Source organism: Rutilus rutilus, assembly GCF_951802725.1.
Source record: "Rutilus rutilus genome assembly, chromosome: 18".
NCBI lineage: Eukaryota > Metazoa > Chordata > Actinopteri > Cypriniformes > Leuciscidae > Rutilus > Rutilus rutilus.
In genome coordinates this window covers 20,240,289-20,266,780 of record NC_140231.1, presented here as the reverse complement: position 1 = coordinate 20,266,780, position 26,492 = coordinate 20,240,289, and the positions used below count along the sequence as shown (strand labels likewise).

The 26,492-nt window shown below is 37.8% G+C and overlaps 1 protein-coding gene across 4 annotated transcripts in view; it reads left to right on the top strand.

The window, feature by feature from the left end:
• Positions 1–6,170: 6,170 nt before the first annotated feature.
• gria4b (glutamate receptor, ionotropic, AMPA 4b) overlaps positions 6,171–26,492 on the top strand; it is a 93,576-nt gene continuing 73,254 nt past the window's right edge. For all 4 annotated transcript variants that reach the window (XM_084387072.1, XM_084387074.1, XM_084387071.1 and 1 more), the window contains exons 1-2: positions 6,171–6,416; positions 10,640–10,798. In XM_084387072.1, the coding sequence (XP_084243198.1) occupies positions 6,329–6,416; positions 10,640–10,798 (247 nt within the window). In that variant the 5' untranslated portion in view covers positions 6,171–6,328. The remainder of the gene's footprint in view (positions 6,417–10,639; positions 10,799–26,492) is intronic.

The following is a 26,492-nucleotide window of genomic DNA, read 5'->3' as shown; positions in this document are numbered from 1 at the left end:
GTAACTAGTAAAGTAATGCATTACTTTTAAATTACTTTTAATTTACTTTTTCAAATAAGTAGCGCGATTTATTATTATTATTTGTGTTCTCTTTTATTGACTGACAGCTTTCCTGTCAGTCAATTTTTCCTTAATGAAAAATTACCTCACATGATGATCCAGAATGGCAGCACAGCAGAAAGGTTTGAGCTGCGCCCTCTACTGGGGTATTAATAAAAAACAAACAAGCAAGCCCAGTCCAGGTGACAAAAAGTAACGCACTACTTTCCATAAACAGTAACTAAGTAACGCAATTAGTTTTCCCAGCACTGGTTAGGATCATGATTTTTTTCAGTTGTTTTGGAGCACACTGTGAGTGTATATTAATACCATTTGTTTGCTTTTGGCTTGGACCCAGAAACTGTGACGCGTGACATCAGGCTTGACAAATGTAGAATTGATTCTACATTTTTTCCTTTTTTGATAATCTATTTCCCTCGAAAATAGCTACTTAAGTGTGGATGAAAAGATCTGTCGCTATATCACCAATTTAAGCTTGGATGAGTGGAATGACATGCTATAGTGTTGTTGCATGGATGACAGTGAGTAAAACATTTTCAGACCGATGGATGACACGATTGAGCAAAGAGAATCAAGCTTTCTAGAATCAATAGTGCTATAATATTACTTAATGAAATGGGTCGAAAAATAGCCTTAATGAAATAAATAAAAATCATCATGAACAATCTGTCCATTTTCCATCAGTTTCCTTTTGTTTCTTGAAATTTTCATTGCACTTTATCCATTTTTTGCCCAGTCTGTCACAGGTTAACATGCCCACAGTATTCAAAATAAGTTGTAACAGAAAAGAAGGTTGAGATAAAAGAGAAGGTTGAGGCGAACAGAAACCCCCACTGAACTGTCTACTAACCTGGCAGCAGAGCGTCGGCGAGCCAGCTGTCCGCTGATAAGAAAAACTCTTAAAAAGATGGAAGTGAAGTAGTGCCAGCAGATATATCACGATTATTCTCATCTTCATCCTGCATTATGTCTGGCAGTCTTGGGAGATATGACAACAGAAAGACATGTTTGAAGGAACTGATTCGAGAATCACATCATGTGAAACACCGTCCTGCATGCTTGCTGATTATGTTGTCTCACCCTTTGAAGGTCATTTTGGAATTGTACAGTACTGCAGTGTGCCAATGGGGATGCTTTTTAGTCTTGCAAGAAGTGCTGATTTGTTATCAGAGAGATAGAAAGGAAATAAGAGAAAAAGTGACAAGGAGAGGGAGAGAGAAAGAGGCTTGCCTTTGCTGCGCCCGTGACTTGCAGAGGTTAATGCGTCTCTGCTGCGTTCTGACACACGGCTGCCTCATTCTCTCTTGCGCATTATCTCCTGTCTTCAGAGGCGACAAAGCTAGTAAGCTTCTCTGACAGGCAGCAAAGGTAAGGCCTTATTTCCTTTCATTGTAAAAAACAAGGCCACAGATTCGTGTGGAAATGGAAATCTGTGAATGAGGAACTCGGTTGCTGACGGACAATAGTGGTGGCTTCCTGTAGTTAGTGCGAGAAAGAGAGTGCAAGAGTAAAAGACACACACTAAGAAGACTTCAATTAAAATGTTCCGCTTCACAGAAGAACACTGCGTGTATAGCAGGTGTTAGCCTGTGGGTGCGAGACTGAAGCAATCAATCAGTCAGTCAATAAATCGTTAAGTGTGCCAAGCAAGTGCTACGTTAACTCTCCTCATACACTCACTCAGAGATCCAGAGATGAGAAGGGGTTAGACTGACATCACAATGAAGATGAACGAGATGTTTCATACTGACAATTTTTTTTTTTTAGCTTTGATGTTTATGCTGAGAAGAAATTAATTTAAGCATGAATGCAGAAATAATTTTAGCTGCAAAAAAGACTGCTATGATAAAAGTTTCTTCAATGATTTCCTTTATAATGTTCATACCTGAAACATTTATTTTATTTTATATAATAAATACATAAATAAATAGTTAATTATATACACTATGTAATATTCATTATAAAAAAATATTAGCCTACATGTATGCAAAAAATGTTTTTGTATTTATGAAATAAAACACATTTTATTATTTAATAAATAAAACAAAAAATAATTATTAATTGTTTAGTGATGAATAGTATTTATTTATTCATTTTAAGAAATAATAACACTTAATTTGTAAAAAAAAAATCTAATTGTAAAAAATTGTAAAAAATATAATTAAATTGGCTGTACTACTCATTTTCAACATTTTTTTTTTTAAATTGTCTAATTAATCTTGTCTAATTTTGTATAACTTACAGTAAGTTGAAATTGGTTAAATTATTTTGATGAGGTAACAGTGACAGAAAGTAATGATAAAACATATGTTGTTATATGATCATACAATTTTTTACAGTGAACAAGACAAAAATAGGTGTAAGGTTCATGAGGTAACGATGAGCAGATTGCCCTAATGTCCTCGTCTCGTTTTCAGAGATAGTGGATTAAATTAGTGTTCTCAATGTATGAATTGCGTAGCTGTTCAATAAGGCCTTTAATTGTCCTCTGCACCTCCCATTCCACCTAATTATACATTGTGTTATTCTTTACCCTTGCCTGCACATTATTCCTTTCTTTGTTTATTTGACTGATTACTGCTCCTCCTTTCATATACATCACTGTTTGTATTTACCATACAGGTGCTGATCCCTGAGTGGGGTGGGAAAATGGTAAATGCCATCTAAAAATACCCCACCCCCCCAATCCCTCCCCTTTCCTCGTCTGACTCAGCTCGTCCCTTGGAGTAACCAGCAAAAATGAGCGAGAAAATTGAAGAGTGACGACACTGGTACAATAACACATTTCCAGGGAAAATGTCATGTGTTTAAAATACTGCTTGGCCAGCCTGGCTCTCTAAACAGAAGGGATACGTGGAGTTATTGTTTATGAAAAGGGGAGAAAGAGCAGATGTGAACACACCCACATGCATATACACACATTTTTATAGACATGGAAATCAGGTGCTGGTTCACTGAGAGATTGGCTTATGGTATATGATGCAGCAAAAAAACTGATGGCTGAAAATGTTTCTCATTGGCAGTTGTGGCAAAAAGTTCATTTTTGACCCTGTGTGTGAGAATCAGTAGTGAGCTGCAGTGGATCAATGCATGAAATGAGAGCGTTTGCCCTTTTCCCTATATTAATCTGCCCTATGTCCGAGAGAAGACCCCTAAGCACCGATTGCTAATCAAAAGCCACTCGCTCCCCCACAGGCCCCCGAGGGGCCGCACCATAGACCTACCGCAACATTTCTAGCCATCTGCACTGAGGAAGCCCTCATGAGGCCCACAACAATCATTGATTTACTTTAGTGACTGTAATTCCAAAGAATCGGTTGATGGATATGAATTTACATCAGCTTACTAACATTGCGTGTTTTTTTTGCACCTATCAGTTGCAGGTTGGTACAAATCCATTTGTACTATCCATCTCAAGTCCATAAGGCTTCTGTTGTGCGGTAACTATTTCTGCATCAATACTTTCTGCAGCTAAAGGATTTATTTGAGATCGAGCAGGCAGACTTTTCCACTCTCCCTTCATCACCAGAAGTCCTTGTTTCAGACTAAAGCACACTTGACATTGCACATATGCCCATAACAAGCTCCCAAATGATCATGCATTCACAATAGGGTGCCGTCAATAGAATTACCCCTGAATTTTTAAAGACATTCCTCAAAAATGCAAGGAAATTCAATTAATCATTGATCCATCCTTCTCAGTGCAAACTGACTGATCTCATTTCAGTTCTGGGTTTGTCCGCAGGCTAAATATTATGAATATGAGGATGTTTAAGATAGGAAGACTCATTGCGCTCAGTGTCACTTGATCTCTCTTGGCTTTGCACTCTAAATGCCTTGATTTTCAGACAAAGACGTAAGTCCTTAAAAACAGTGATTCATCAATTGTTTAGATTCGCCTCTGCGTCGAAGCGCAGCTTTCGTGCGAGAGTCAGTGTCAAGATCAAACGGAATCGTGATGCTAAGCCATTACAGAGTCCAAAGATAATGCACTGTATCAATACGAATAGCTCCAAAATGGAACAGACTCCTCAGTCCGAGGAAGCCAATGGGATGCCAGTTAGTCAACAAAACTGAGGAATATAATATGAACCTTCAGCAGTCTCTGTGATGTTGCATTGACCCAGTCTCAGGACCCAGTCGAGCCAATTTAATTTTGTACTTCAACCAAACAGGCGATGCAATTGACTTCCTGAGAGTTGCTGAGATACCAGCATATGGGGATATGAAAAAAGCAGAGAGACTAATGATTTTGGACACCTCATTTACAACCAGCCTGATAAAGAAAAAAAGTTTGTGTCCATGATCTTTAACTGCAAACAAATATAATTTAACCTATCATGGGAAAAAATATTATGATGACCTGCAGGGAATGTAGTCACAATATATACATGATATATGTGTGTGTATAAATATATATTTTTCCCTGTTTAGGAAAATGTGTGTCTGTTAATGAGATGCCCTGTGCTCCAGTTAAGTCAATTTTGACAGAGTCGCTCCATAATTGCTAATTAAATGTTGTGAAATGTTATTTGGAGCATATACATACAATATGAAACCACAGCTTTTCAAAACATAAAAGCGTGTCAAAAATGTAAACACGTAGGCTTCTTTATAGAGATAACATAGAGGTTGAAGTTGATTTTATGCACATGCTCTGTTGAATTTCAGTGGGGCTGCATAGATTCAGGACCTTGGACAGAGACACTGCAGTTGACGCCACTCATGTCTGTTCACGCACAGTGAATGCCATGGTTGGTTAAGACTGCGTAATTGATTCAGCCATTCAAATCTGATAGAGGACAAACAACCAAATGACATTTAAAAGTCACTTTTGCAAGTATTTACTCATTTAAAGCCACCATGGACCATTTTTGAGAGAGTACAATCAATGGGTCATTGGGTCAACAACATTCACCTGTAAAAAAGATCTGTTCTCCAGATTAGCGTATTGGCTTCTGGGTTCTCTAAAGCATCAGTAAATAGTTTTCTAAAGAACTCTAGAACTTAACAAGTTGTGACATTAAACTCCTTTTTGTTTTAATTGTAATCTTTATTTTTAAAAGTGTCGCTTGTTGACAGCAGTACAATCAATACATTTGTACAAATCCAAATGTCACTAACCCACTGCTCATTTTTCACAGACCGTTCTTTAAACTTAAAGACTAGAGACTGAAGCCGTAGAGTGATATAGAAAAGGAGGAAATTGAGATTGTGACGAACAGTATGATTAATGGTGCTGAACAGAATGGGAGTTAAATACCAGAAAATGAAAACTCAGTGGTCATTCATTAAATGTCAACAAAATGTGTTAAATGTCTTTAGTCTCTTTCAAAGACTCATGTCTGGCATTTGCTTTATTCCCCTTTAAAATCTTGTTTCAGTGCACATTTAGGATTATGTGTCTCAAACGTTGATATATTGTCTACTAGTAGAAATACACTGGGAAGTGTCACAACCCTCCTTTATGGTCAGCCATGATTTTTCTAGTTTTTTTAACATGTAAATGAAAAGCTTGTGTTAATGTCAAAATTAAAAAGACCCTCCTAATTCAGATTATTTAATAACATCCATCAACACGATCACAAATCAATGTGAAATTATAGACTAAGTTATTTTACCACATAATAGTTTGTTCCATAAATCCTGTTTTGCAAAATCTCTCAACTACCTCATGAGGTTGTATAGTGTTATCCCCTTAACTGTAATTTGTTTAACTGATGGTATTTTTCTCCTGTTAATAGTATTAGCCAATGCTGTTAGACACTTGTTTGCAAATTTTTAAGGCAAAATAACGCACTTAAAACATTCTGGACTGCACATATAACATCACAAACACCACGTATCATTCACCTGTGTGCACCACACTAGTCGCTTTTCTGACTAGTCCAACTTAGCTTTTGTTTCAATGGGATAGTCCAATCGAAAGGGTGGTCGCGTTTCACTCGGCTGAGGAGAAGTATGCTGTCTCGGAATACGGCATTGAAAGAGAAAGAACACACGAACACCGGCGAGAAAGAGTGTGTGTGATGGTGTAGAGAAGGCGCATGTGTGATGAGTGTGTATGTGTATGCAGACACTGCCCACCGCTGTCGCGCTCCCCCCATCTTGCATGTGGACCGTCTACCGCCGGACGGAGTCGCACCAGGGTTCGTGCCACTGCAGGGGAAAAACCCGGCAAGAATGGATTTCTAACAACGTTTCTCCTTTCTGTCCTTTACCCAACTGACGTCATCCTCAATGTCTCTCACAAATTTGAACTAACAAAATGAGGATTTCTTGTAATCAGCTCTTACTGCTATTCTCTTGCGTTTGGGGACTCACTATGGGTGCTTTTCCGAGCAGCGTTCAAATCGGTAAGTACGGCGATGCTTGTCAAAGACACGAGCTCCACGTTAAACAGTGTCAAATGAATGACACAAATAAGACCGTCTGCAGTGGGGGTCAACTACGAATGTCAGTGCGCAAATAATGCGGTTGGAAGTAGATTTGTTGTATGACAGCAAAGGATAATTTTAGAGGCAAATAGTTTTTTTTTATATATACTTTTTGATTGTTTGTTTTTAGCTGTCAAACAGATCAGCGTGCCACGTTTTGGTTATGGCACCACTGCAGTGCTCTCCGTGGCTCTAACGGGATGTTGTTCTGAAGATGAATCATTCTGAACAAGGGCACAAACGCAATGAAAGTTTATTTATTTATTATTGAATGCTTTGTGAAATCAAAATAGTACGGATAAATGATCACAAAGCGACTTAAATATTAATTCACCACCTCGTGAATAGAAAGTGGCTTAATTTATTCCAATACTGCATCAAGCCCTGTGTCATATGCTCTGAGACTCCTGGTGCCTGTGAGATACATGATCTCTCTTAGCCTATTATTTTACCGAAATGATGTAAAGTGTACCGTTGTCTAAGGAATGCAATGCCTTAATAGCACTGTAAAAATTCCATAAAATTTACAGTAAAAAAAAGCAACTACTAGCAGCTGTAATTTTGTGATATTCAATATGGTGACGTTTCAGGCATTAAGGGAGGAGTTTTGTTGCCTTTTACATTTTGTATAGGTTTTATTATTAAGTTATTATTGAAACTATTTAATTAATATTGAGTAGCTTGGAAAGAAACTATGCAGTTAGCTGTCTGCATATATTTCTTTTTAGCCAACAAAAATAGTTCCAAAAGTAGCCAAAGTGTCAAGTCTTTCGTGTCACCGAGCAATGCACAGACTAAAATCCAGAATGGAGCTTCCTTTAGTGGAATGGAGCAATAGATATTTCCTTGCTCAAAGCATTCTGTAATCACTTGCTAGCTCCACTCTGGGTTTTACATTTCACGCTTCCCGCCCACTAGTGAGAGAAACCCACAAATGTTGAATAACAAAAATCTTTTTATTTTATTTATTATACCACCAGAAACTATAAAAGTCAACAGAAAATCAAACAAATCATAGTCGGACTTTCCATCCTGAAACGTAGAAACCGTGCAGTGCTATCAATATATATATATATATATATATATATATATATATATATATATAGCCTATAGGCTATATATATGTAAAAAAAAAAATATATATATATATATATGTAATATATACAAAATATGTATATATGTAGTAGCTATGTATAAAATACACATATATATGTAAAATATAGCCTATATATTTTTTAATACATTTAGAATGTCCCCATATTAGCTACATTTTACTTTTTGTATTTCCCATCCTGCCCATTGTTCTCCTTCAAATAATATGTAGCCTATAAATGTTGGCTATGTTGCATTTTAGAAAAAGCTTAAAAATATAAACAATACACCATAAAACAACTACTGCTTTTCAATGTTTAAAAGCAGGACAGTGAACACTAAAAAGCTGCAGTCCTTTATAATGTTTTATAAAGGACTGCAAAAAAAGGTAGAACGTTTTGCAGGAACTCACACAGTCCCTCCTCTGAACCTTGTAACGCTCTTACCGTTTTACACCCAGGAAAACGGTTAGAGCGTTACAAGGTTCAGAGGAGTGGGGTAAGATGAGCCAGTGGGTTGAGCCTGTATCTTGGCAACTGTACACTTTTATTGGAACCACCCATTATTTCTGCCAGACTGTGAAAAGGAGAAGCACCTGGGAGGAGTGGAAAGCACCCATTTACTTTAAAAACTGTTTTTGGCTTGTCAAAGTAAAATGTGAGCATAGCAGATGTAATGGCTGTTACATCAAAGCAAATTTGTCCAGGTCTAAAAATATTTATGATGCATGTTGGTGATTTAGCAACGTATAAAACCATGCAAATTATTTAGCTTTGGGGCAAAGTGAGCCAAATGCTGCTGTGGGGTAAGTTGAGTCAGCGTTTTAACTTACCCCACCATTTAGACACTGAAGTTAAATTAAATCTCTGAAATGTAAACTGGTAGAATTTCAATGTAATATTATGCAACTCTTTTAGTTTATCATATATATATATATATATATATATATATATATATAGGCCTATATGCATTTAATATGTGTATATATGTATTTAATTTATTTGATAGGGACAGTGTACAAGTACACCAGATCATTTTCTGATGAGAACCAGATTATGCTTTTCACCATAGCCATATTTATCTTTCCACCTGTAGTCCCTAATGGCCTAACATGTTCGACATTGCCAAAAAGCTACAATAATATTTTGACTGTTTCAGTGACATTCATTTATTCATTCTAATTCATTTTTTATTTAATTTTACTGAACAAACTCTCTATTTAGTCTGTGTTTGGGAAGGTTACAACTTTGGTGTTCAAGATATTGTTTCAGAAATGCAAACAATTAAAGATATTGAAATTTAAACTTAATTTGGTTGGTTTTATGTTGTTTAAGTTAGCATTAAGAAAAGAAATATGACTATTTGTAAAAGGAAATTTGATTAATAAATCAGCTTTGAAAAGAGGTAAATTCTTTAAATTTTCACATGGGTTTGAATCAGATTCATTTAGATGGTCAGTGCAGATGATTCAACTTACCACTGACTCAGATCAACTTACCCCTTACCTGGGGCAAATTGAGCCACAGGAACACTTTTTTATAAGAAGACATATTTTTTAGAATCCTTTGTTATATATGCATTCTGATCATTTAAAATGATAGTAAACATCCTGAAATTACTTTAGATACTTTCATTGTACTTCTGCCTCATTTTCCCTTATTTTGAGGACCACACAAGTAAAAATGGCTCATCTTACCCCACTCTCCCCTAAATGTAATCAAGGGACATTTTAAGATCTCATTAAATATTACATGTTATAATCCCATTAAAGTTACTGTTCTCATAAAAATATAATTTGCTACATAGGATTTAATTTAGTCCAGTATTGTGCAGTTGCACGCCATCTGGTTTATGCGCATGCGCATGTTTTTTTCATGCGTTCGCAGGCTTCGCGCGCGTCCCGTTTGCTCTCAGGACAAAAACAAAACAGAAATACATTTTATTTTCGGAGTCTGACATCTACAGAAAAAAATATAATCGCAAATGGTTTATGCGCGGGGAAGACAACTCTCGAGTCAAGTTACAGCACCATATCTGCCAAATATGTGCTAATGTTACATCAACCTGTGTTTATGAGCTCATTGAAATCGTTTAATGTAGTGTTCTCTCGTGCTTTGAATAACAGGTCGTGCGCTTGCCACACAGCGGTTTGCCTGCTTTGCGGCTTCTTCTGCCATTGTTGATTATTGTTAAATGATTTTTTTTATAAAATGCGTTCTTGTAAAGTGACGTCACTGACGGGATTTCTCCGTGCGTGACGCGCATACGCCAATTATTTACATTATGGATTAGCCTAGACATTGTTGTTATGTATATTTTGGTTAGTCACCTGTGATTTGTAGCCTACTCTTTTTTTTTGCAAAAAAAAAAAAAAAGGATTAGCCTAGACATGAAGGCAGGCCTAAAGGGCCACTATGACTAATCCATAATGTAAATAATAGACACATTTTATTAAGGTTAACCCGTTTTTTACTTTGCTATATATATATATATATATATATATATATATATATACACTTGTCCATCTGGGGTTGAGCCTGTGAATAACGGCACTCTTTTCCCTCTGCATGTGTGAGGATATATATATAAAAATACTTTTGACAAAAAAAAAATATATATATATATATATATATTTTTTTTTTATTATTATTATTATTATTATTATTATTATTATTTTTGTCAAAAGTATTTTTATATATATATCCTCACACATGCAGAGGGAAAAGAGTGCCGTTATTCACAGGCTCAACCCCAGATGGACAAGTGTATATACACAAAACATATATTTTAATATTCCAGAGAGACATCATCTATGTGCATAATGGGGTTATTCGCCTGTGAAAGCTCACTAGAGTGTGCACTTGACTCATCTGATGTGGCATGTTACTTGAATCTCAATATCCTTGAACCATGTGTATTTTTGTACCCATATATCTGTTTTTCCTCTTAATCAAATAGCCGGTTTCCTTTTTGACGTCTTTGGTGCAATGTGTTATTTTTCTTCTCCTGACTTCTTTCTTTCTCACTACGTCTCTCCCTCTTTCCTGCAGGCGGGCTGTTCATCAGGAACACAGATCAGGAGTACACTGCATTTCGGTTGGCCATTTTTCTTCACAACACAAGCCCTAATGCATCCGAGGCCCCTTTTAACCTGGTACCCCACGTGGACAACATTGAGACAGCCAACAGCTTTGCCGTGACCAATGCCTGTGAGTTCAACCTGCTTATACTGGCTATTTACTTGAATGCTGCTTAATTAGCAACAGAAATAGGGTTGTGAGAGGATAGTGGGTGATTGCTTATGTTGATGGAAATATAGTTGGTTCAGATCAAGTCCCACTTCCAATATGAATAGTAAACAGTTTCGGCTAATGAGAATCATACTGGCTACATAAACTGAACAGAAGCACTAAAGGCCTTCCATCCAGTCAGCACTGGTGTGTCTTTGTGAAATCTGTCCTCCGGCTCTCAACTGGCACAAATACAGGCTAAGTGCATGAAGGGAGTGTACGGTATGTTTGTGTATGCACCCTTCCCCCAATGCCGTGAGCCGGGTATTCTCACTGTATGTTCATGTGTGTGAATGTTTGAATGCATTTGTGTGCATTCTGCTGACATATGTGCTGGCATTGCATAAATTGTGTTTGGATTTTGCAATAATACAGTCTAGGTCTGCCATAGTTTGTTTATAAACCCCTTCTGGTATTTCTTCTGTGTGATCCCATGTTTAGGCATGTGGGCCAGAGTGGTGGTTGTGCTTTAAACCAGTAACAATAAGGTGATGATGTCACATTGAGGTGCTCCATACTTTCAAATTCAAATTCAAATTCAAAATTCAAATTTATTTGTATAGCGCTTTTCACAATACATATTGTTTCAAAGCAGCTTTACAGAAAGTGCATTTCAGAAATGTACATAGAGAAATACAGTTAGTTAATCATGTATTGATTTAGGGCATAAACATCGCCCGCGTCGAGTCGTCTCAACTGTAGTATAAAATGTAAGTATTATGTGAATGCCTGGCTGAAGAGATGCGTCTTTAATCTAGTTTTAAACTGGGACAGCGAGTCTGAGCCTCGAACAATATCAGGAAGGCCATTCCAGAGTTTAGGAGCTAAATGTGAAAAAGCTCTCCCTCCTGTAGTGGACTTAGATATCCTAGGAATGACCAGAAGCCTCGAATTTAGTGATCTTAAAGAGCGCGATGGATTGTAGGGCGATAGAAGTTCCGTTAAATACACGGGAGCTAAACCATTTAGGGCTTTATAGGTCAGTAGCAATACTTTGTAATTGATACGGAACTTTATAGGTAACCAATGTAGAGACGACAGAATTGGTGTTATATGATCGTATTTTCTTGATCTAGTAAGAACTCTAGCGGCGGCATTTTGGACTAACTGTAGCTTGTTTATTGAGGATGCAGGACAACCGGCTAATAAAGCATTACAGTAATCTAGTCTCGAGGTCATGAATGCATGAACTAACTTTTCTGCATCAGAAACAGATAGCATGTTACGTAGCTTAGCAATGTTTCTAAGGTGGAAAAAGGCTGTTCTTGTAACATATGAAATATGATTTTCAAAAGACAAGTTGCGGTCTAATATAACACCCAGGTCTTTTACTGTAGAGGATAAAGTAACAGGACATCCTACGATGTTAAAGTTGTATTGTAAGAGGTTTTGTGGGCAGTTTTTTGGACTAATAAGTAATACCTCCGTTTTATCTGAATTTAATAGCAGAAAATTACATGTCATCCAGTATTTTATATCTTTAACACACTCTGTTAATTTAGATAATTTAGCGTTTTCATCTGGTCGTGATGAAATATATAATTGAGTGTCATCAGCATAACAGTGGAAATTAATTCCATGTTTTCTTATAATATTACCAAGTGGCAGCATATATATTGAGAATAGCAGAGGGCCTAACACAGATCCTTGCGGTACACCGTAGTTTACTGACGTTATCTTCGATTTTTCCCCATTTACGCAGACAAAATGGTAACGGTCTGATAAGTACGATCTAAACCAGTTTAATGCCTGTCCCTGAACACCAGTGTAGTTTTGTAGTCGGTCTAAGAGTATTGTGTGATCTATAGTATCGAACGCAGCACTAAGATCAAGTAAAACTAGTATTGAGATACAGCCTTGGTCAGAAGCTAAAAGTAAATCATTTGTGATTTTAACGAGCGCAGTTTCTGTGCTATGGTGCGGTCTGAATCCTGACTGAAACTTCTCATAGATATCATTTTCTTGCAAGAAAGAACACAATTGAGCGGACACAACTTTTTCTAGTATTTTAGACATAAATGGAAGATTTGAAATGGGTCTGTAATTTGCTAGGTTATTATGATCTAATTGTGGTTTCTTAATAAGAGGTTTTATAACTGCCAACTTGAATATTCTTGGAACATGACCTAAGGATAAAGACGAGTTAATAATGTTGAGAAGAGGCTCTTCCACTACAGGTAACACTTGTTTCAGTAGTTTAGTTGGTATTGGATCTAATAAACACGTTGTTGGTTTAGATGCAATGATAAGTTTATTTAACTCTTCCTGTCCTATAGTTGCAAAGCGCTGTAATTGTTCTTGCGGGGTGATAATTGAGGCTGAATCATAAGACACCATTAAAGATTGTACATTTACAATTGTGTTTCTGATGCTTTCTATTTTCTCAGTGAAGAAATTCATAAAATCATTACTACTACACTGTGACAGAATATTTTGCTCCGGTAACGTCTGTTTATTTGTTAGTCTAGCGACGGTGTTAAATAAAAACCTTGGATTGTTTTGGTTGTTTTCTATTAGTTTGCGGAGATGCTCAGCCCTGGCTGCTTTTAGGGCCTTTTTATAACGTGACATACTGTCTTTCCACGCGATTCTAAAGACCTCTAGATTAGTTTGTTTCCATTTAGAATGTTTGTTTCCACTTTCAGAATTTTTTTTTTGTCACTTCCGATCATGCTCAGTATTTTTTGACATGGGGTCAGAGGGTAATCGTGCAGCTCAGCCACGTTGTGCCTGGACTTCTGGTACTTCCTCTTTGTGCCCAGTTCACTTGTTATTTCCTTCACGTAATTTTCAGTGCTCGGCTCTAACCACAGCATACAGTCTAGAAACCTTATTTTCTAGTTCCTTATCTACTGTGCTGTGATGAAGTGATATGACGACCTGTGCTTCCCAGGTATTTGTGCTTTGTGGAAAGTTTGAAAATATGCTACACAAGAAATGTTTCTCTTTAACTTCTTACAGAGACAGCATCATAAACCTCATGAAATCAAAATTGGAGAATTGCAGCTTTCCTGTTACTTTTAAAGCCTTTCAAAAACTGATTGAAGCAGATGCACACATTTAAAATTGACAGTCTCTTTCAGGTAAATTGGAGGAATATTTTGATGACTCCTATTTCACTACACAGTTTTTGTCCAATTAAATTATCTCTAGAGAAAATGACCCTCCCTCTAATATCACCTGCAGAGCTCAACAATAAGGATGTCAGAAGTGTTTTGAACTGTATGCCTCTGTTTTTCAGTTGGATACGAATATGAAGTTAAGGTTTTTGCTGTATAATTTTGTATAATGCTGTATAATTGTAATCAAAATGATTTAACCCCCATTGCAAATCAGGTTTATTGGCAAAATGTACAGACATTCAGCTGTTTGCAATGAACAAATCAAACAAAAGTAATTGAAATAGCTGGTAAGTGGTTTCCCCAAATTCAACTGAAAATGCAACTTTTAATGTCTTCTGCCGTCTCAAAATTATTCAACCCCCTGAATAGAATCCCTCACAACAGCACAAATCTGCAAAACAGGTGTTGTCTCAAGCACATTTCATGCAGCTAATCAAGGGCTTCATTAGTTGCACCAGGTTTGCTTGAGCTAGAACACATGAAATACTTGAACTGGTTAGGTTTATTGAGTGTCCCGTTTAACTGCATGTTAGAAATATGGCGAAGTCAAAAGAATTGTCCAAAAAGGTAAGATATCATCGCCCTTCACAAACAACGAACATGATCCAAAAAGATAGTGAAGGCACTAAATGTTCATAGAGACACCGTTGGAAGCATAGTTAGCAAGTTCAAAGCTGGATCACTACCTGGATTGGGCAGAAAAGGAAGCTATCAATGGATGCAACCAGTTTTCTGAGAAGGTAGGTTCAGAAAAAAACACTCAAGTGACTGCAAAAGACCTGCAGCAAGACTTGGTGGCAACAGGCACTGAGGTTTCAGCTTGCACAGTAAAGCCTGGTTCACACGGGACGATTTTAAAATTGTTGGCCGATTTTCCAAACCTGAGAGATAAAAAAATCACGGGTCTAACAGTTTTGGTCGTACAGTGTGTGGTGCGCAGCCACACGGCAAAATCAACACATCACACACGAACCGATTTGACTCCCGAGCATTCCCAGGTCAGACGGGAAATCTCGCAAAATCCCTCGAGATCAAACTTGACTTCAGAGTAAAACAATCATGGTGGACGAATAGGACGCAGTACGTGGCGATAGTTTGTAGTTTGTTTTAACCGAAAAAAAAACTCCATCTCCGACGTCCACCGGACTTTCTGGTGCGCCATGCCACCGGCTGTTTTGATTTTGTTTCCCGGTGCTTCCTCGCTGCCTCGTCACCTCGCTTTCTGATTGGCTACACCAATCGTTTGTCCCCGGGGGACACCACACACGAGGAGAAATCGGGCCAAAAAGATTCAACATGTTGGATATCCCCGATTTGAGATCGGAGCGGTCCCGACGTCCTTCCGAGCAGACGAGAGCAGTCTTAACACACCACACACGGCAGATCTGATCAGATTATTTTACGATAATCGGAGCATCCTTAAGATTGTCGGAAGGGGTGAATCGGGGCTAAAATCAGCCTAATTATCCTGCCGTGTGAACCAGGCTTAAGGCACGTACTAAACTCAGATGGTTTCCATGCCAGAACTCCCAAGACGTACACCACTACTGACCCAAAAGCACAAGAGAAGTCAGCTCCAATTTGCTCAAAATCATATAAATAAGCCACAGAAGTTTTTGGATTCTGTTTGTGGAGCGATGAAACAAAACTGGAACTTTTCGGCACTGTGGATCAGTGGTATGTTTGGAGGAAGAAGAATGAAGCATATGCTGAAAAGAACACTCTGTCTACAGTTAAGCATTAGGGTTGGGATGATACACCTATCTCCCGATTCAATGCTATCATGATACTTAAGTGCCGATACGTTATGTATTGCGATTCGATATTGCAATATATAAAAAAAATAAAAATGTAACACTAGACCTTGGGGGGAAGTTAAATAATACACTTATGCAGACTGTACATTATGTATAAAGATTAGTCATATTTACAAAAACAATTCATCACATCTTTCTGACTTTTATTTCAGAAGCATCATACAGTACTAGGCTACATTCTCTTTAATGATTCAATAACAAATTCATTTTTTAACAGTCACTTGTCACCACCTAGTGACGAAACAATGTAATCGATAAATGCGTTATTTTAAGCGCCAAGTTTCTGTCAAAAGCTGATTTACTCTATTTTGATCACTACTGTAGACATCAGTGTTTATATTTGAACTTTAAACTTTTATCCCAGTTCTTCTATGATAATTTGAACTATTGTATAACAGAAATAATGATACTATTATGAGGTTGAAAAGACCTTTTGTGAAGCTGTTTCATGACCACTCTCTCAGGGTCAGCGGCAGCGCTAACACAGATTTGAATGTTGCGATATTATTTTGTCAAAGGTTTAATAGACAGACGAATTGGAAGATTGCGTGGGTGTTTGAATCGAGATCACAGTGTGTGGAAGGCAAGATGGATTAATTTAAAGTATCAGGAAATCCTAGGAGAAAATGTCATGCTGTCAGCGAAGAAGCTGAAGCTTGGGGATCATTGGACCTTCCAACAGGACAATGATCCCAAGCATACCTCAAATTCAACCAAGACCTGGTTTCAGAAGAAGTCTTGGAAGTTCTACAATGGCCATCATAGTCACCTGACTTGAACCCCATAGAAAATCTCTGTTGGGATTTGAAGGCGGTTGCAGCACGCAAACCCAAGAATATTACTGAACTAGTGGACATTGCTCATGCGGAATGGGCTAAAGATTCCTCAGAAACACTGCCAGAAGCTGGTGTCTGGTCATACATCTCGTTTGCAGCCGGTCATAACAGCAAATTGGTGTTCTACTAAGCACTAAAGATGCTTGCCATGAAGGGGTTGAATAATTTTGAGACTGCAAATGAAGTTGAATTTTCAGTTAGATTTGAGGAAACCACTTGAAACATTTGTTTTATTGAGCTATTTCAATTACTTTTGTTTGATTTGTTCATTGCAAAGAGCTGAAAGTTTCTAAATCTTGCCAATAAACCTGATTTGCAATGGGGGTTGAATAATTTTGATTACAACTGTATAAAAATGTGTATATGGATTTATTTTTTGCGTGTGTCTTTATGCCAGTGAAAATCTGAACTACTGACCCAACTGGGCCAGAAGAAAAAAATTTACTGCTTATGTTATTGTCTCCATGTTAACTACAAAAACACAAATTTGTGCAAATGGTGATATCATGCGCATGCGTATTACGTGTTCAATCTATAGACGCGTGGTGTTTCTTTACAAAGTGACATCGCCAACTACTGGCCTAGCATGCATAATACAGCAGTTCTAGTCGTTTTTGCGGATCTGTGTGAATGGCGATCGTTTTGACAATGTTGTCATCTATACGCGAATAACGCAAAGGAAGAACTTTTCAGTTTTTAGTACATCATTGTCATATAAACGTACACTTGTACTCCTAATCCGTTATCATAACAGGCTGTGTTTTCTACACTGATGATAGTCCCTGTTCCCTGATGATTGAGTTAGCCCCTTGAATGATAAAGATGAATATGTCTGAAATTTATATAGCCCGTTTAACCTTCTCAGAGATTAACGCAGCATCGTCGTGGTAATTTGAGCCAGCCTGATAAGTTCCTGTCCTATTACTGTGTGTGAACAATCGGTTTCAGTTAAACAGATTAATCGCCCGGTCCGTCACTCGCCATTTTGAGTGCTGTGTAAATCACTGCAGAGGAGCGGCAGCCCTGCTTGTATAGTAGTCAGACTACCAGCGATCTGACGTGGTGTGCCACATCCTCGGCATCTCATCCTTTCCTTCCTTCCTCTGTGGCTGTCTGCAGCTCTGTTTGCAGTGTGTTGCACATGATGGCTTTTATTCCTCGCTGGGGAGCCATCGCTGCCATGGGAGGATGAGTAGAGGACAGATTATTCGCTCCCAATGATCTTTCTGCCTTCAGCCGCCTGTTTCTTTCCCTCCATCCTCTTAGTTCTGCAGTGTTATTTTACACAGTCAATGGTTAAATTAAGCGGGGAATGACAAATGCGTGTTTTTGGGGAGGGTGAAGGACAATTTCGCATAGTAGGGATTTGTGTGACCTCTAGGACAGTCGTGTAAGTGGGCATGTTTTCAGCTTCTCAGCAGTGGGTATGTCAACTCAGCGGCATAGTGCTGATACAAGTCTCTTTTTGTGTAATTCAGTCATAGCCGAGACAAGTTTGTTTCCTACTGTCGCATCAGTGTGCATGATAGCATCGCCACATGGGCATATGCCCCTCTCCACAGAGCTACACTCAACCTATTTACACACAGCGCCACATGAGTGAACGCTGCTTTATAATAGGAGCACGGCAGCTGGATGGAGTGATATTGGTGCTTTTAAACCGTTTTTTAAGAGGTCAGCAAGTAAAACATTTGTGATGTTTACTTTTCCAGTTGTTCTAGCCCCAGAGAGTCTCTTGTTGTATCAGATATCTTAAATATGTCTGAAATATTGTTGTGCCAAGAGCGGGGCTTGGAGTAAAATGGTCACAAATGCGACAATTGACTTTTATAAACTGGTTCAGGTTCGTGACTTAGTGGTTTGAATTAGACTGATTCTGTAATTTGATGCACCAAAATTTCGGCAACCGAAAATATTCGTCTGAAACAGCACAAATAATGAATTTATGATTTCTGCCGAAATAGTTTTGGACGGCTGACATATTGAGTCTGAAATATCAGGTCTGAAATATTGAGAGGTAGTTTATCATGACAACCTGAACATCATATTGAGCACAGTTACCCAAATTTAATGTCCAGAATAATCACAATTTAGAAGATCCAAGAAGGTATTTAGATGTAAATAAAAGCCCTAATTAAATATGGTCATTATATAAAGCAATTGCATTTTTAAATGAAAACTCTAATTTCAGTTTCAGTATTTCTTTAAAAAAAAAATATTCCAGTTCATCACTATTGAAACTTTGGAAAATAAAGGGAGTGTGTGGCTCTTTTTTTTGGTTTTAGTCTAGATCCCTATAGACTGATTCTTAATTTTTCAATAACCTTGATTTTTGTCTAAAATTGTAACATCTGCAACACTAGCAGCAGCACTACAAGCTACCTGACTCTGGCTCATCCAGTGGTGTGAGTTTAGGGTGAGTCACTATTTTTCAGACCCCCTTGACAGCCTCTGTGTGCCCTTGATTCGCCCTTTTGCCCAGCATATACTAATTATATTTGCAGTGCTGTTTGCTAGTGGCACAATGTACTTTAAACTGCACTTTTAAAATACTGTGTTCAAGCGTATGCTCTTTCATTCACTGTACTCTTTAATTTTTATTAGCACATATCAGAGACAGGATGCTCAGAACAGATTGTTTGAGGGAATTATGCTGTATGGAAACAGTGTGCAAAATAATGTCTTCAGCTAGTGCCTTTGTTATGTTCCATCTGGTTTTCAAATGTTTGAAGCTTTCAATCAGGCCCCTATGAACACCGCAAGAGTCTCTTTGCTTTGTTTGGTCTGTCAACAGAGAAGATTATGTGGCAAACAGATAGGACTGTGTCCATATGTGTGTTTAAAGCCACAATGTCCCTCTGTCCCCATCATTCTCTCAGAAGGCTTTCTCTTCCAAGGGGTTTGGCTATCCAAAAAGAAAAAAAAAGAGACAGAAAACCGCATAAGCCAAGCGGTGACGAAAATAGCCAGGGGCTTGTAGGGACTGTTTCTCCAGATTGGATCCCTCTGTGAACAGAATCCATCCCGTATCGCTGTTTCTCCCTCTGCCTCACTCTTTCTATCTCATGGATAGAGTATTTCAACACGGTAACTTTCTATCTGTCTTTCCTCCAACTTGCTCATTAATGCGTGGGTCTGGTGTTTGCCTAAGTCTCGCTGTAATTCCTGAATCAATAGTTGTTTCCGGCAGCCATCTGCAGTGAGAGTGAAAAGAGAGTGAAAATCTCCAGTGATCTCGAGTTGTTTGATGGAGAGTCATGCTTCCTACTTGCAGCTCCAATTCTCCCTTTATTGACATAATGATATCTGTATTGACAAAGATTCGTCAATAATATGAAGCTGTGACAAAATAAGAAAATCTCCTTTTGTCTATATTAGGGGTTTTCAAACTTTTTGATGCTATGGAGCCCGAAATATGAGGATCTCCTTGCGAGGGGACCTCTTAAATATGAAGGCATATGTATTTGTATATATAAAGGCCCAAAATATGTGTTTATGAATATTTTAATATTATAAATTTGTACAATATTATCTGAAAAATATTTACTTTTTATTATTTTGACACTGTATGTTTTTCTACCCAGTACCCTCCATTAGTGTACATGTACAGTATAAACCTGAAATTAAACATAACAATTTTGCTGTCAATAGAGTAAAATAATTGTGATCTCATGATATCCAAGCAGTCTTTGAAAACATAATGTCAAATTTGATGTGATGCAAACTTATTTAGAGAAAAGATGTATCCAATTTGTACCCATTTGTCTCGAACCCCAGATTGAAAACCTCTGGTCTATGTTGTTGTTTAGACAGAATATCTACATTGTGTATTCATGACTTCATCAAAAGTCTGCAGTGTGCCGACATGTTTTAGTAAATGCGTGGCAGAATGTCTTTTTGCACTCTGCTGGGCCATTTCCTCTCTTCTCCCCTGGCGGCAGGGCTCTGGACACCCTTTGAGTGGTTGGGATTCACCTTTTGATTGAAAGTCTCGGGCGACTGGCTCTCTGAGGATCTTGGGGTGTATTTTTGGGTTAGGTTCGATCTTCCTGCCTCTGAATGAGTTCCGGTTATAGGATCTGTAAATCATGAAGGGATGGAGGGGACTGTTTGGGCTATTGGGAAGGAGGGGTGTGTAGTGGTGCAGGGTTTCCTTGAACAAGACATTAATATGGCCAGACAGTGCAGAGAACACACAGGGATGTCCAAAACATCACAAACTACTAACAAAAAATGCCAACCATACTGAAGCTATTTAATGGCACAATATCTAAATATTTATTAATGAAGATGTTTTGATTTAAATAAGGGTATTTTTTACAATGAAACTAGAACTCTCGAAAAGTATATTTTGTCACAAAAAGAAGATGCAAGAACTTAAATGAGTCAGTGAATCATTTATTTGATCAGTAAATTGTTTAGATCGTTGAGTTGTTTATTTACACAAACTATGCACATGAACTGTTTCAATACAGTGAATATGACTTCTTGGCTCTGTATAAACTACTTCTTTTTTTCCTTTTTTTTAAAGAAATGTATGCTTTTATTCAGCAAGGAGACATTTAATTGTTCAAAAGTGAGTAAAATACATTTACAATACAATAAAGTATATCTGTTTCCAGTATCACTGTTTTCCACAAAAATATGAAGCAGCACAACTGTTTTCAATGTTGTTAATAATTAGAAATTATTCCTGAACTGCAAATCAGCATATTAGAATGATTTCTGAAGGATCATGGGGCACAGAAGACTGGAGTAATGATGCTGACAATTCAGCCATTGCCATTGCAATAATAAATTACAATTTTAAATATTTTAAAAGTGAAAACAATTATTTTATAGCGTAATTTTTCACAGTAATACAGCTCTTATTGTATTTCAAAAATCGTACCCACCCTAAACTTTTGAACGGTAGTGTATGAGATGAGTTTAGGTTTTAGAGGTCTGATACAAAACAATATTTGGACAGTATGTCTTCACATTTATACTATTATTAGTCCTGTTTTTCTTGTATTTGGATTTCACAGAGCAGTTGCTTTTATCAAAATTCAATTTCCCCCATGTTTAAAAAAGTGCTTGGTTATCTACCAAAGAGTTCTCGAGAAATTCTTTAACTAGTGCAGAGGCCAGATATTTTCTATGGTTTCTTTTCAATGGGTTCTGCTGCATCTATCTTAACGCTGCGCCAATATCTCCACAGATTAGAGCCTTTGTATCTGCCTCAAAGTGTTCGCTTCACTGAGCAACTGTCTCCGTCGAGGCCAGGTAGAGCCGATAGATTGGAAATCCTCTGAACCTCTTTCAAAGTCCCTTTCTCTCCCCGTGGGATTCTTAACTATGGCGTCTTCCTCTGTCCTTCAAGCTGTGCTTCAGAAACACGACGGGGCTGGAATGATGGATCACCTTAGACCCACGCACAAGGACGACAGGCAGGGAGGGATGGGCTGATGCTGGGGAAGGGGTGGCTGTCCCTCAACTCTCCTCTGGCAGGTCCAGTGCTTTGTCAGCCTTCTTTCATAATTTTTTGCCAGTGGATCAGACCACCGCTACGTGGGAAATAGAGACGTGGTTGTGGATGTTAGGAGGGGCCAGGGCAGTCTCATGCAATAATAACCAACTGCAGAACCGCAGAGCCATACGTCACAGCAGTCTGAGGACAGCAGCGCCAGGCCAGCAGTCTCAGGCCGATGTTGGGGTGGAGCTTATAGCGTCATTAAGGGTAGGTTTAGCGGTTGAGTGGGGTTGGTCATTCGTTAATACACACTACAAGATATTCAGCGCGAGTTTGGAATGATTTCTCCCCTTCTGACAATCCTTGGTAAAGTCTCGATTATCTTGATGGTTCTACAGATCTGGGGTGCTGGGGGCCTGGGGATCGGATGACGCGCGGGGCCCTCCCTCTGCCGCCTTACCATGGTATACCTTATGCGGGGGCCGGGCGGCAATGTGGCTATGCATGGGTGCCCAGGCAGTTTGTTTATTCAGTCAGCCTCTATATCTGTTGTTAAATGTTATGTCATATCAAGATATGTCAAGTCAATGTCATGTCAAGATATGTCTTTTGTCTAGTGTACATGTGTTTATTGTTTGGTGTAGTACTCTTATGTCTATTGTATTGTTACATTTTGTTTGTAACTTCATTCTTGTTTGCAAAAAAAAAAAAAAAAGAGTGACTAAATCTGCTTTGTAGAACGTCGGAGCCGCCCCAATCTCGAATCGTAAATATTCAACATGTTCAAACGAAACAATATCCAATCAGAAAGCGAGCTGACGGAAGATTCACCTCCAGCTCGTGCTGTAACATGTAAAGTCCATGTTCACACCTTCTCCACGACTTCATCTAAACATTTGTCTTTTTAAACCCCGCAAATTTTCTGTGAAAAGCAATCCACCATGTTGTTTCTCACATTTTGAAAATCTTAGAAGATTTAAAAAATCTTTTAGTTTTGCCCCAGCTTAAGTTAGAGCTTATAGTTATAGTGAAGGGTAGGGTTAGTGGATGGAGCAGGATATGCAATTAACTATAAAGAAAACTATATTAGCATATTTCACACCAATGCACGTTCTGTTTATTATAAGCATATTTACAATGCAATTACAAGCATGGGTCCGCCACTTTAAATGCCCAAAAAAAGACTGGATTCTGATTTTATTACCTGTCCTGGAAAAAGCATTCTGAAAGTGAATCCAATGATATCTTTCCTCTGTGTTGTTATCATCATCCATGTAGTTTTTCAAGTACATGGTCAAGTTGTCAGTATGCTATTTCTTGTGAATGTTTGAGACTTCTGATTCATTAGCTACTATAGGTAAATATCTAGAAGAATAACAAAGTGCAGTAAAGCCTTGCACATTTAATTTAGAAATGTCCACTCTTACATAAAAAAATAGGTGGATGGCTTTAGTAATAATCAGTTACATTTATATAGCCCTTTTCTCTGCACTCAAAGCGCTTTACATATGGAAGGGGGGAATCTCCTCAACCACCACCAATGTGCACCCACCATCTGGATGATGCGACGGCAGCCATATTGCACCAGAACGCCCACTACACGCCAGCTTATTGGTGGAGAGGAGACAGAGTGATGAAGCTAATCAGTATATATTTGGACAGTGGGCAAATTTGGCCAGGATGTCAGGTTACACCCCTACTCTTTTTCGAAGGGATTTTTTAATGACCACAGAGAGTCAGGACCTCGGTTTAACATCTCTTCAGAAGGACGGTGCTTTTTGACAGTATAGTGTCCTCAACACTACTGGGGCGTTAGGACCCACACAGACCACAGGGTGAGCGCCCCCTGCTGGCCTCACGAACACCTCTTCCAGCAGCAACCTGGTTTTCCCAGAAGGTCTCCCATCCAGGTACTGACCAGGCTCAGCCCTGCTTAGCTTCAGTGGGCAACCAGTTTTGGGCTACTGGGTGATGTGGCTGCTGCTTAGTGTGGACTCAAACAATTCTAATGATTATTACAACTTTATAGTTACAGTTATCATCCTTAATGTGAACATGCCTTTATAAGCAATGGAATGCTATATAACACAATATAAAGAGTGTCATTTTGGTGATGCTAGATAAAAGTTGCTAAAGTGACGCTTCCTTAATCATTAGCTTCTTAATGAGTCCTTGTCCTTCCTTGCATTTTATACACCAGGAAGCTTGGTAGAATCAGTACAATGAGATTGGTAAAATCATGTTTGATGAGGTCTTTGGATTGTCATCATCAATGCAATTAAGAATTGTGATTATGAATACATTTTCCATGACTAAAGATGACTTTGAACAAAATGAAGTCACAAAGATGGAGTCAAAAATCTCTACAAAATATGGCCTCTGCTGGCTTACTCCATTTGAGTCACTTTTCTTTAAAGGATTAGGAAAAGAATATGATCTCCTTATTCCCAGCTGTCCCGATTCGCCTTGTGCTTCTGATAGCAGCAATTGATAAGTAAGATATATGCATCATATCTGATTATTTTTTAGCGCTGAATCTTATTTCTCGGGTAATGAGATACAAGCTTTACACATATGCAGCAATTTTTGCTATGAAGCAAGATCGCTTTTATTTGTTTGTTAGATATGTCATTCGCCATATGGCACAGCCAAAACGTTTGATCGGTCATGGCCTGTAGCCCCAACCTCGTCTGCAATGACTGTATCAGCACTGCACACCTCCATCTTGATAAGTCAGGCAGCCACCTCTGCGTATTAGCGAGTCAGAATGATGGAGAGGTGTAGACAGCGAAATGAAAAGCTATGGATGGAAGGATGGATAACGCAACAAAGAGCTGACACAGGAGAAAAGATGAAGAAGTGGCTGGTGGTGAGGAATGGCTCAGAGTACAAGACCAGACAGTTTTATTATTCCAGGAATTGTTTAGATTTCCCTGTTATGTACACTGGAATTTTAATAATTTCCCTTTGAAATTTGACCGACAAAGAGTAACAACAAACAAGTATGTGACATTGACTTCTTTTGAGTGTAAATATGGAAGGAGAAAATGTGGAAATTTGAATGGGAGAAGCTGTAATGCTCAATGTGTCGGCTGTAGGAATACAGTGTTATTTATTTATACTGGATACTATACACTGCCCAGCCAAAAAAAAAAGTCACTGTTTGGATTTAAATTGGCAAATGCTTAAGAGTCTATGATTGGATCATTATTGCAGTGATTATTATGTTTCTAGCATGTTATATGTTTGGCAACAGTTCTTCTAACCCTAATCGATGGAGTGTGTAGCTTTTCATTTCTTAAACAACCATGTAGGAAGACACATCATGGCCATATTCCAGGATGACAAAGCCGAGATTCAACAGGCTTAAAATGAAGAATAATTTTCACACATGAATTGGCACCTCTGAGTCCAGACCTTAAATTCATTGAAAGTCTTTGGGATGTGTGGAGTGCTTGACTTTTGCATCGTCAATACAAGATCTTGACCAAAAATTGATGCACCTCTTGATGGAAATAACATCACAACATTTATTTCTATCAAGAGGTGCATCAATTTAATTTTTTTATTTTAGTTAAATTGTTTTATTTTTATTAATTGTATGTGCTTTTGTCATTTTTATTCGTTTTTTTTATGTCTATTTACATTAGTGGCCAAAAGTGATGCCTGGAGAAAATGTACATCTTTATTCAAATTATTCAAAATTTGTTCAAGATTTTGTAAGCATATTGTGTAATTGCGCTTGGAGTCAATTGTTATCAATTTGTGATAATAATGCAATGAAACATGCCAAATTGTCCACACATAGCCAGACTGCCACAGAAAGAAATTATGAACATATGCAAAAACAAGAGAGAACAAATAAATGATTGATTTCTGATTATGTTGTAGTCAATGTATGCTTTTCCTGTGAACTTTTTGTTTTTCCTATGCATTTGTTTTTGCATATAGTAAAATAAAACCTGTAGCTGTAGTTTTTTTTTTGTTTTTTTAGATAAATATAATGAAATTTAGTGTTTTGTCCCCCTCTAATATTTTAAAGTCAACTTATTTTGATGGTTTAATCAAACTTGGGGCATTAAAAACAAATATATAATTTTTTTTTTTTTTTCAGTTTCATTTTTATTTTTGTAGTAAATCTTATTTCAGTTAGTTGACAAGACAACATTTATCATTTTATACATTTCCAAGGTTAAGTTTTTCATCTAATGTTTATATTTTATTATTGAAGTGTTTTTATCAATTTATTTTTATAACCTTTAAAATAATTTGCAGATTATTTTTCCCATTTTATCGATTGCTTTTGCCTGTGCACTTCTTTCTGCTTCTATTAACCATTTTAACTCCAGTTTTGACTTGCACATTTTTAGGCATTTTGATTAAATG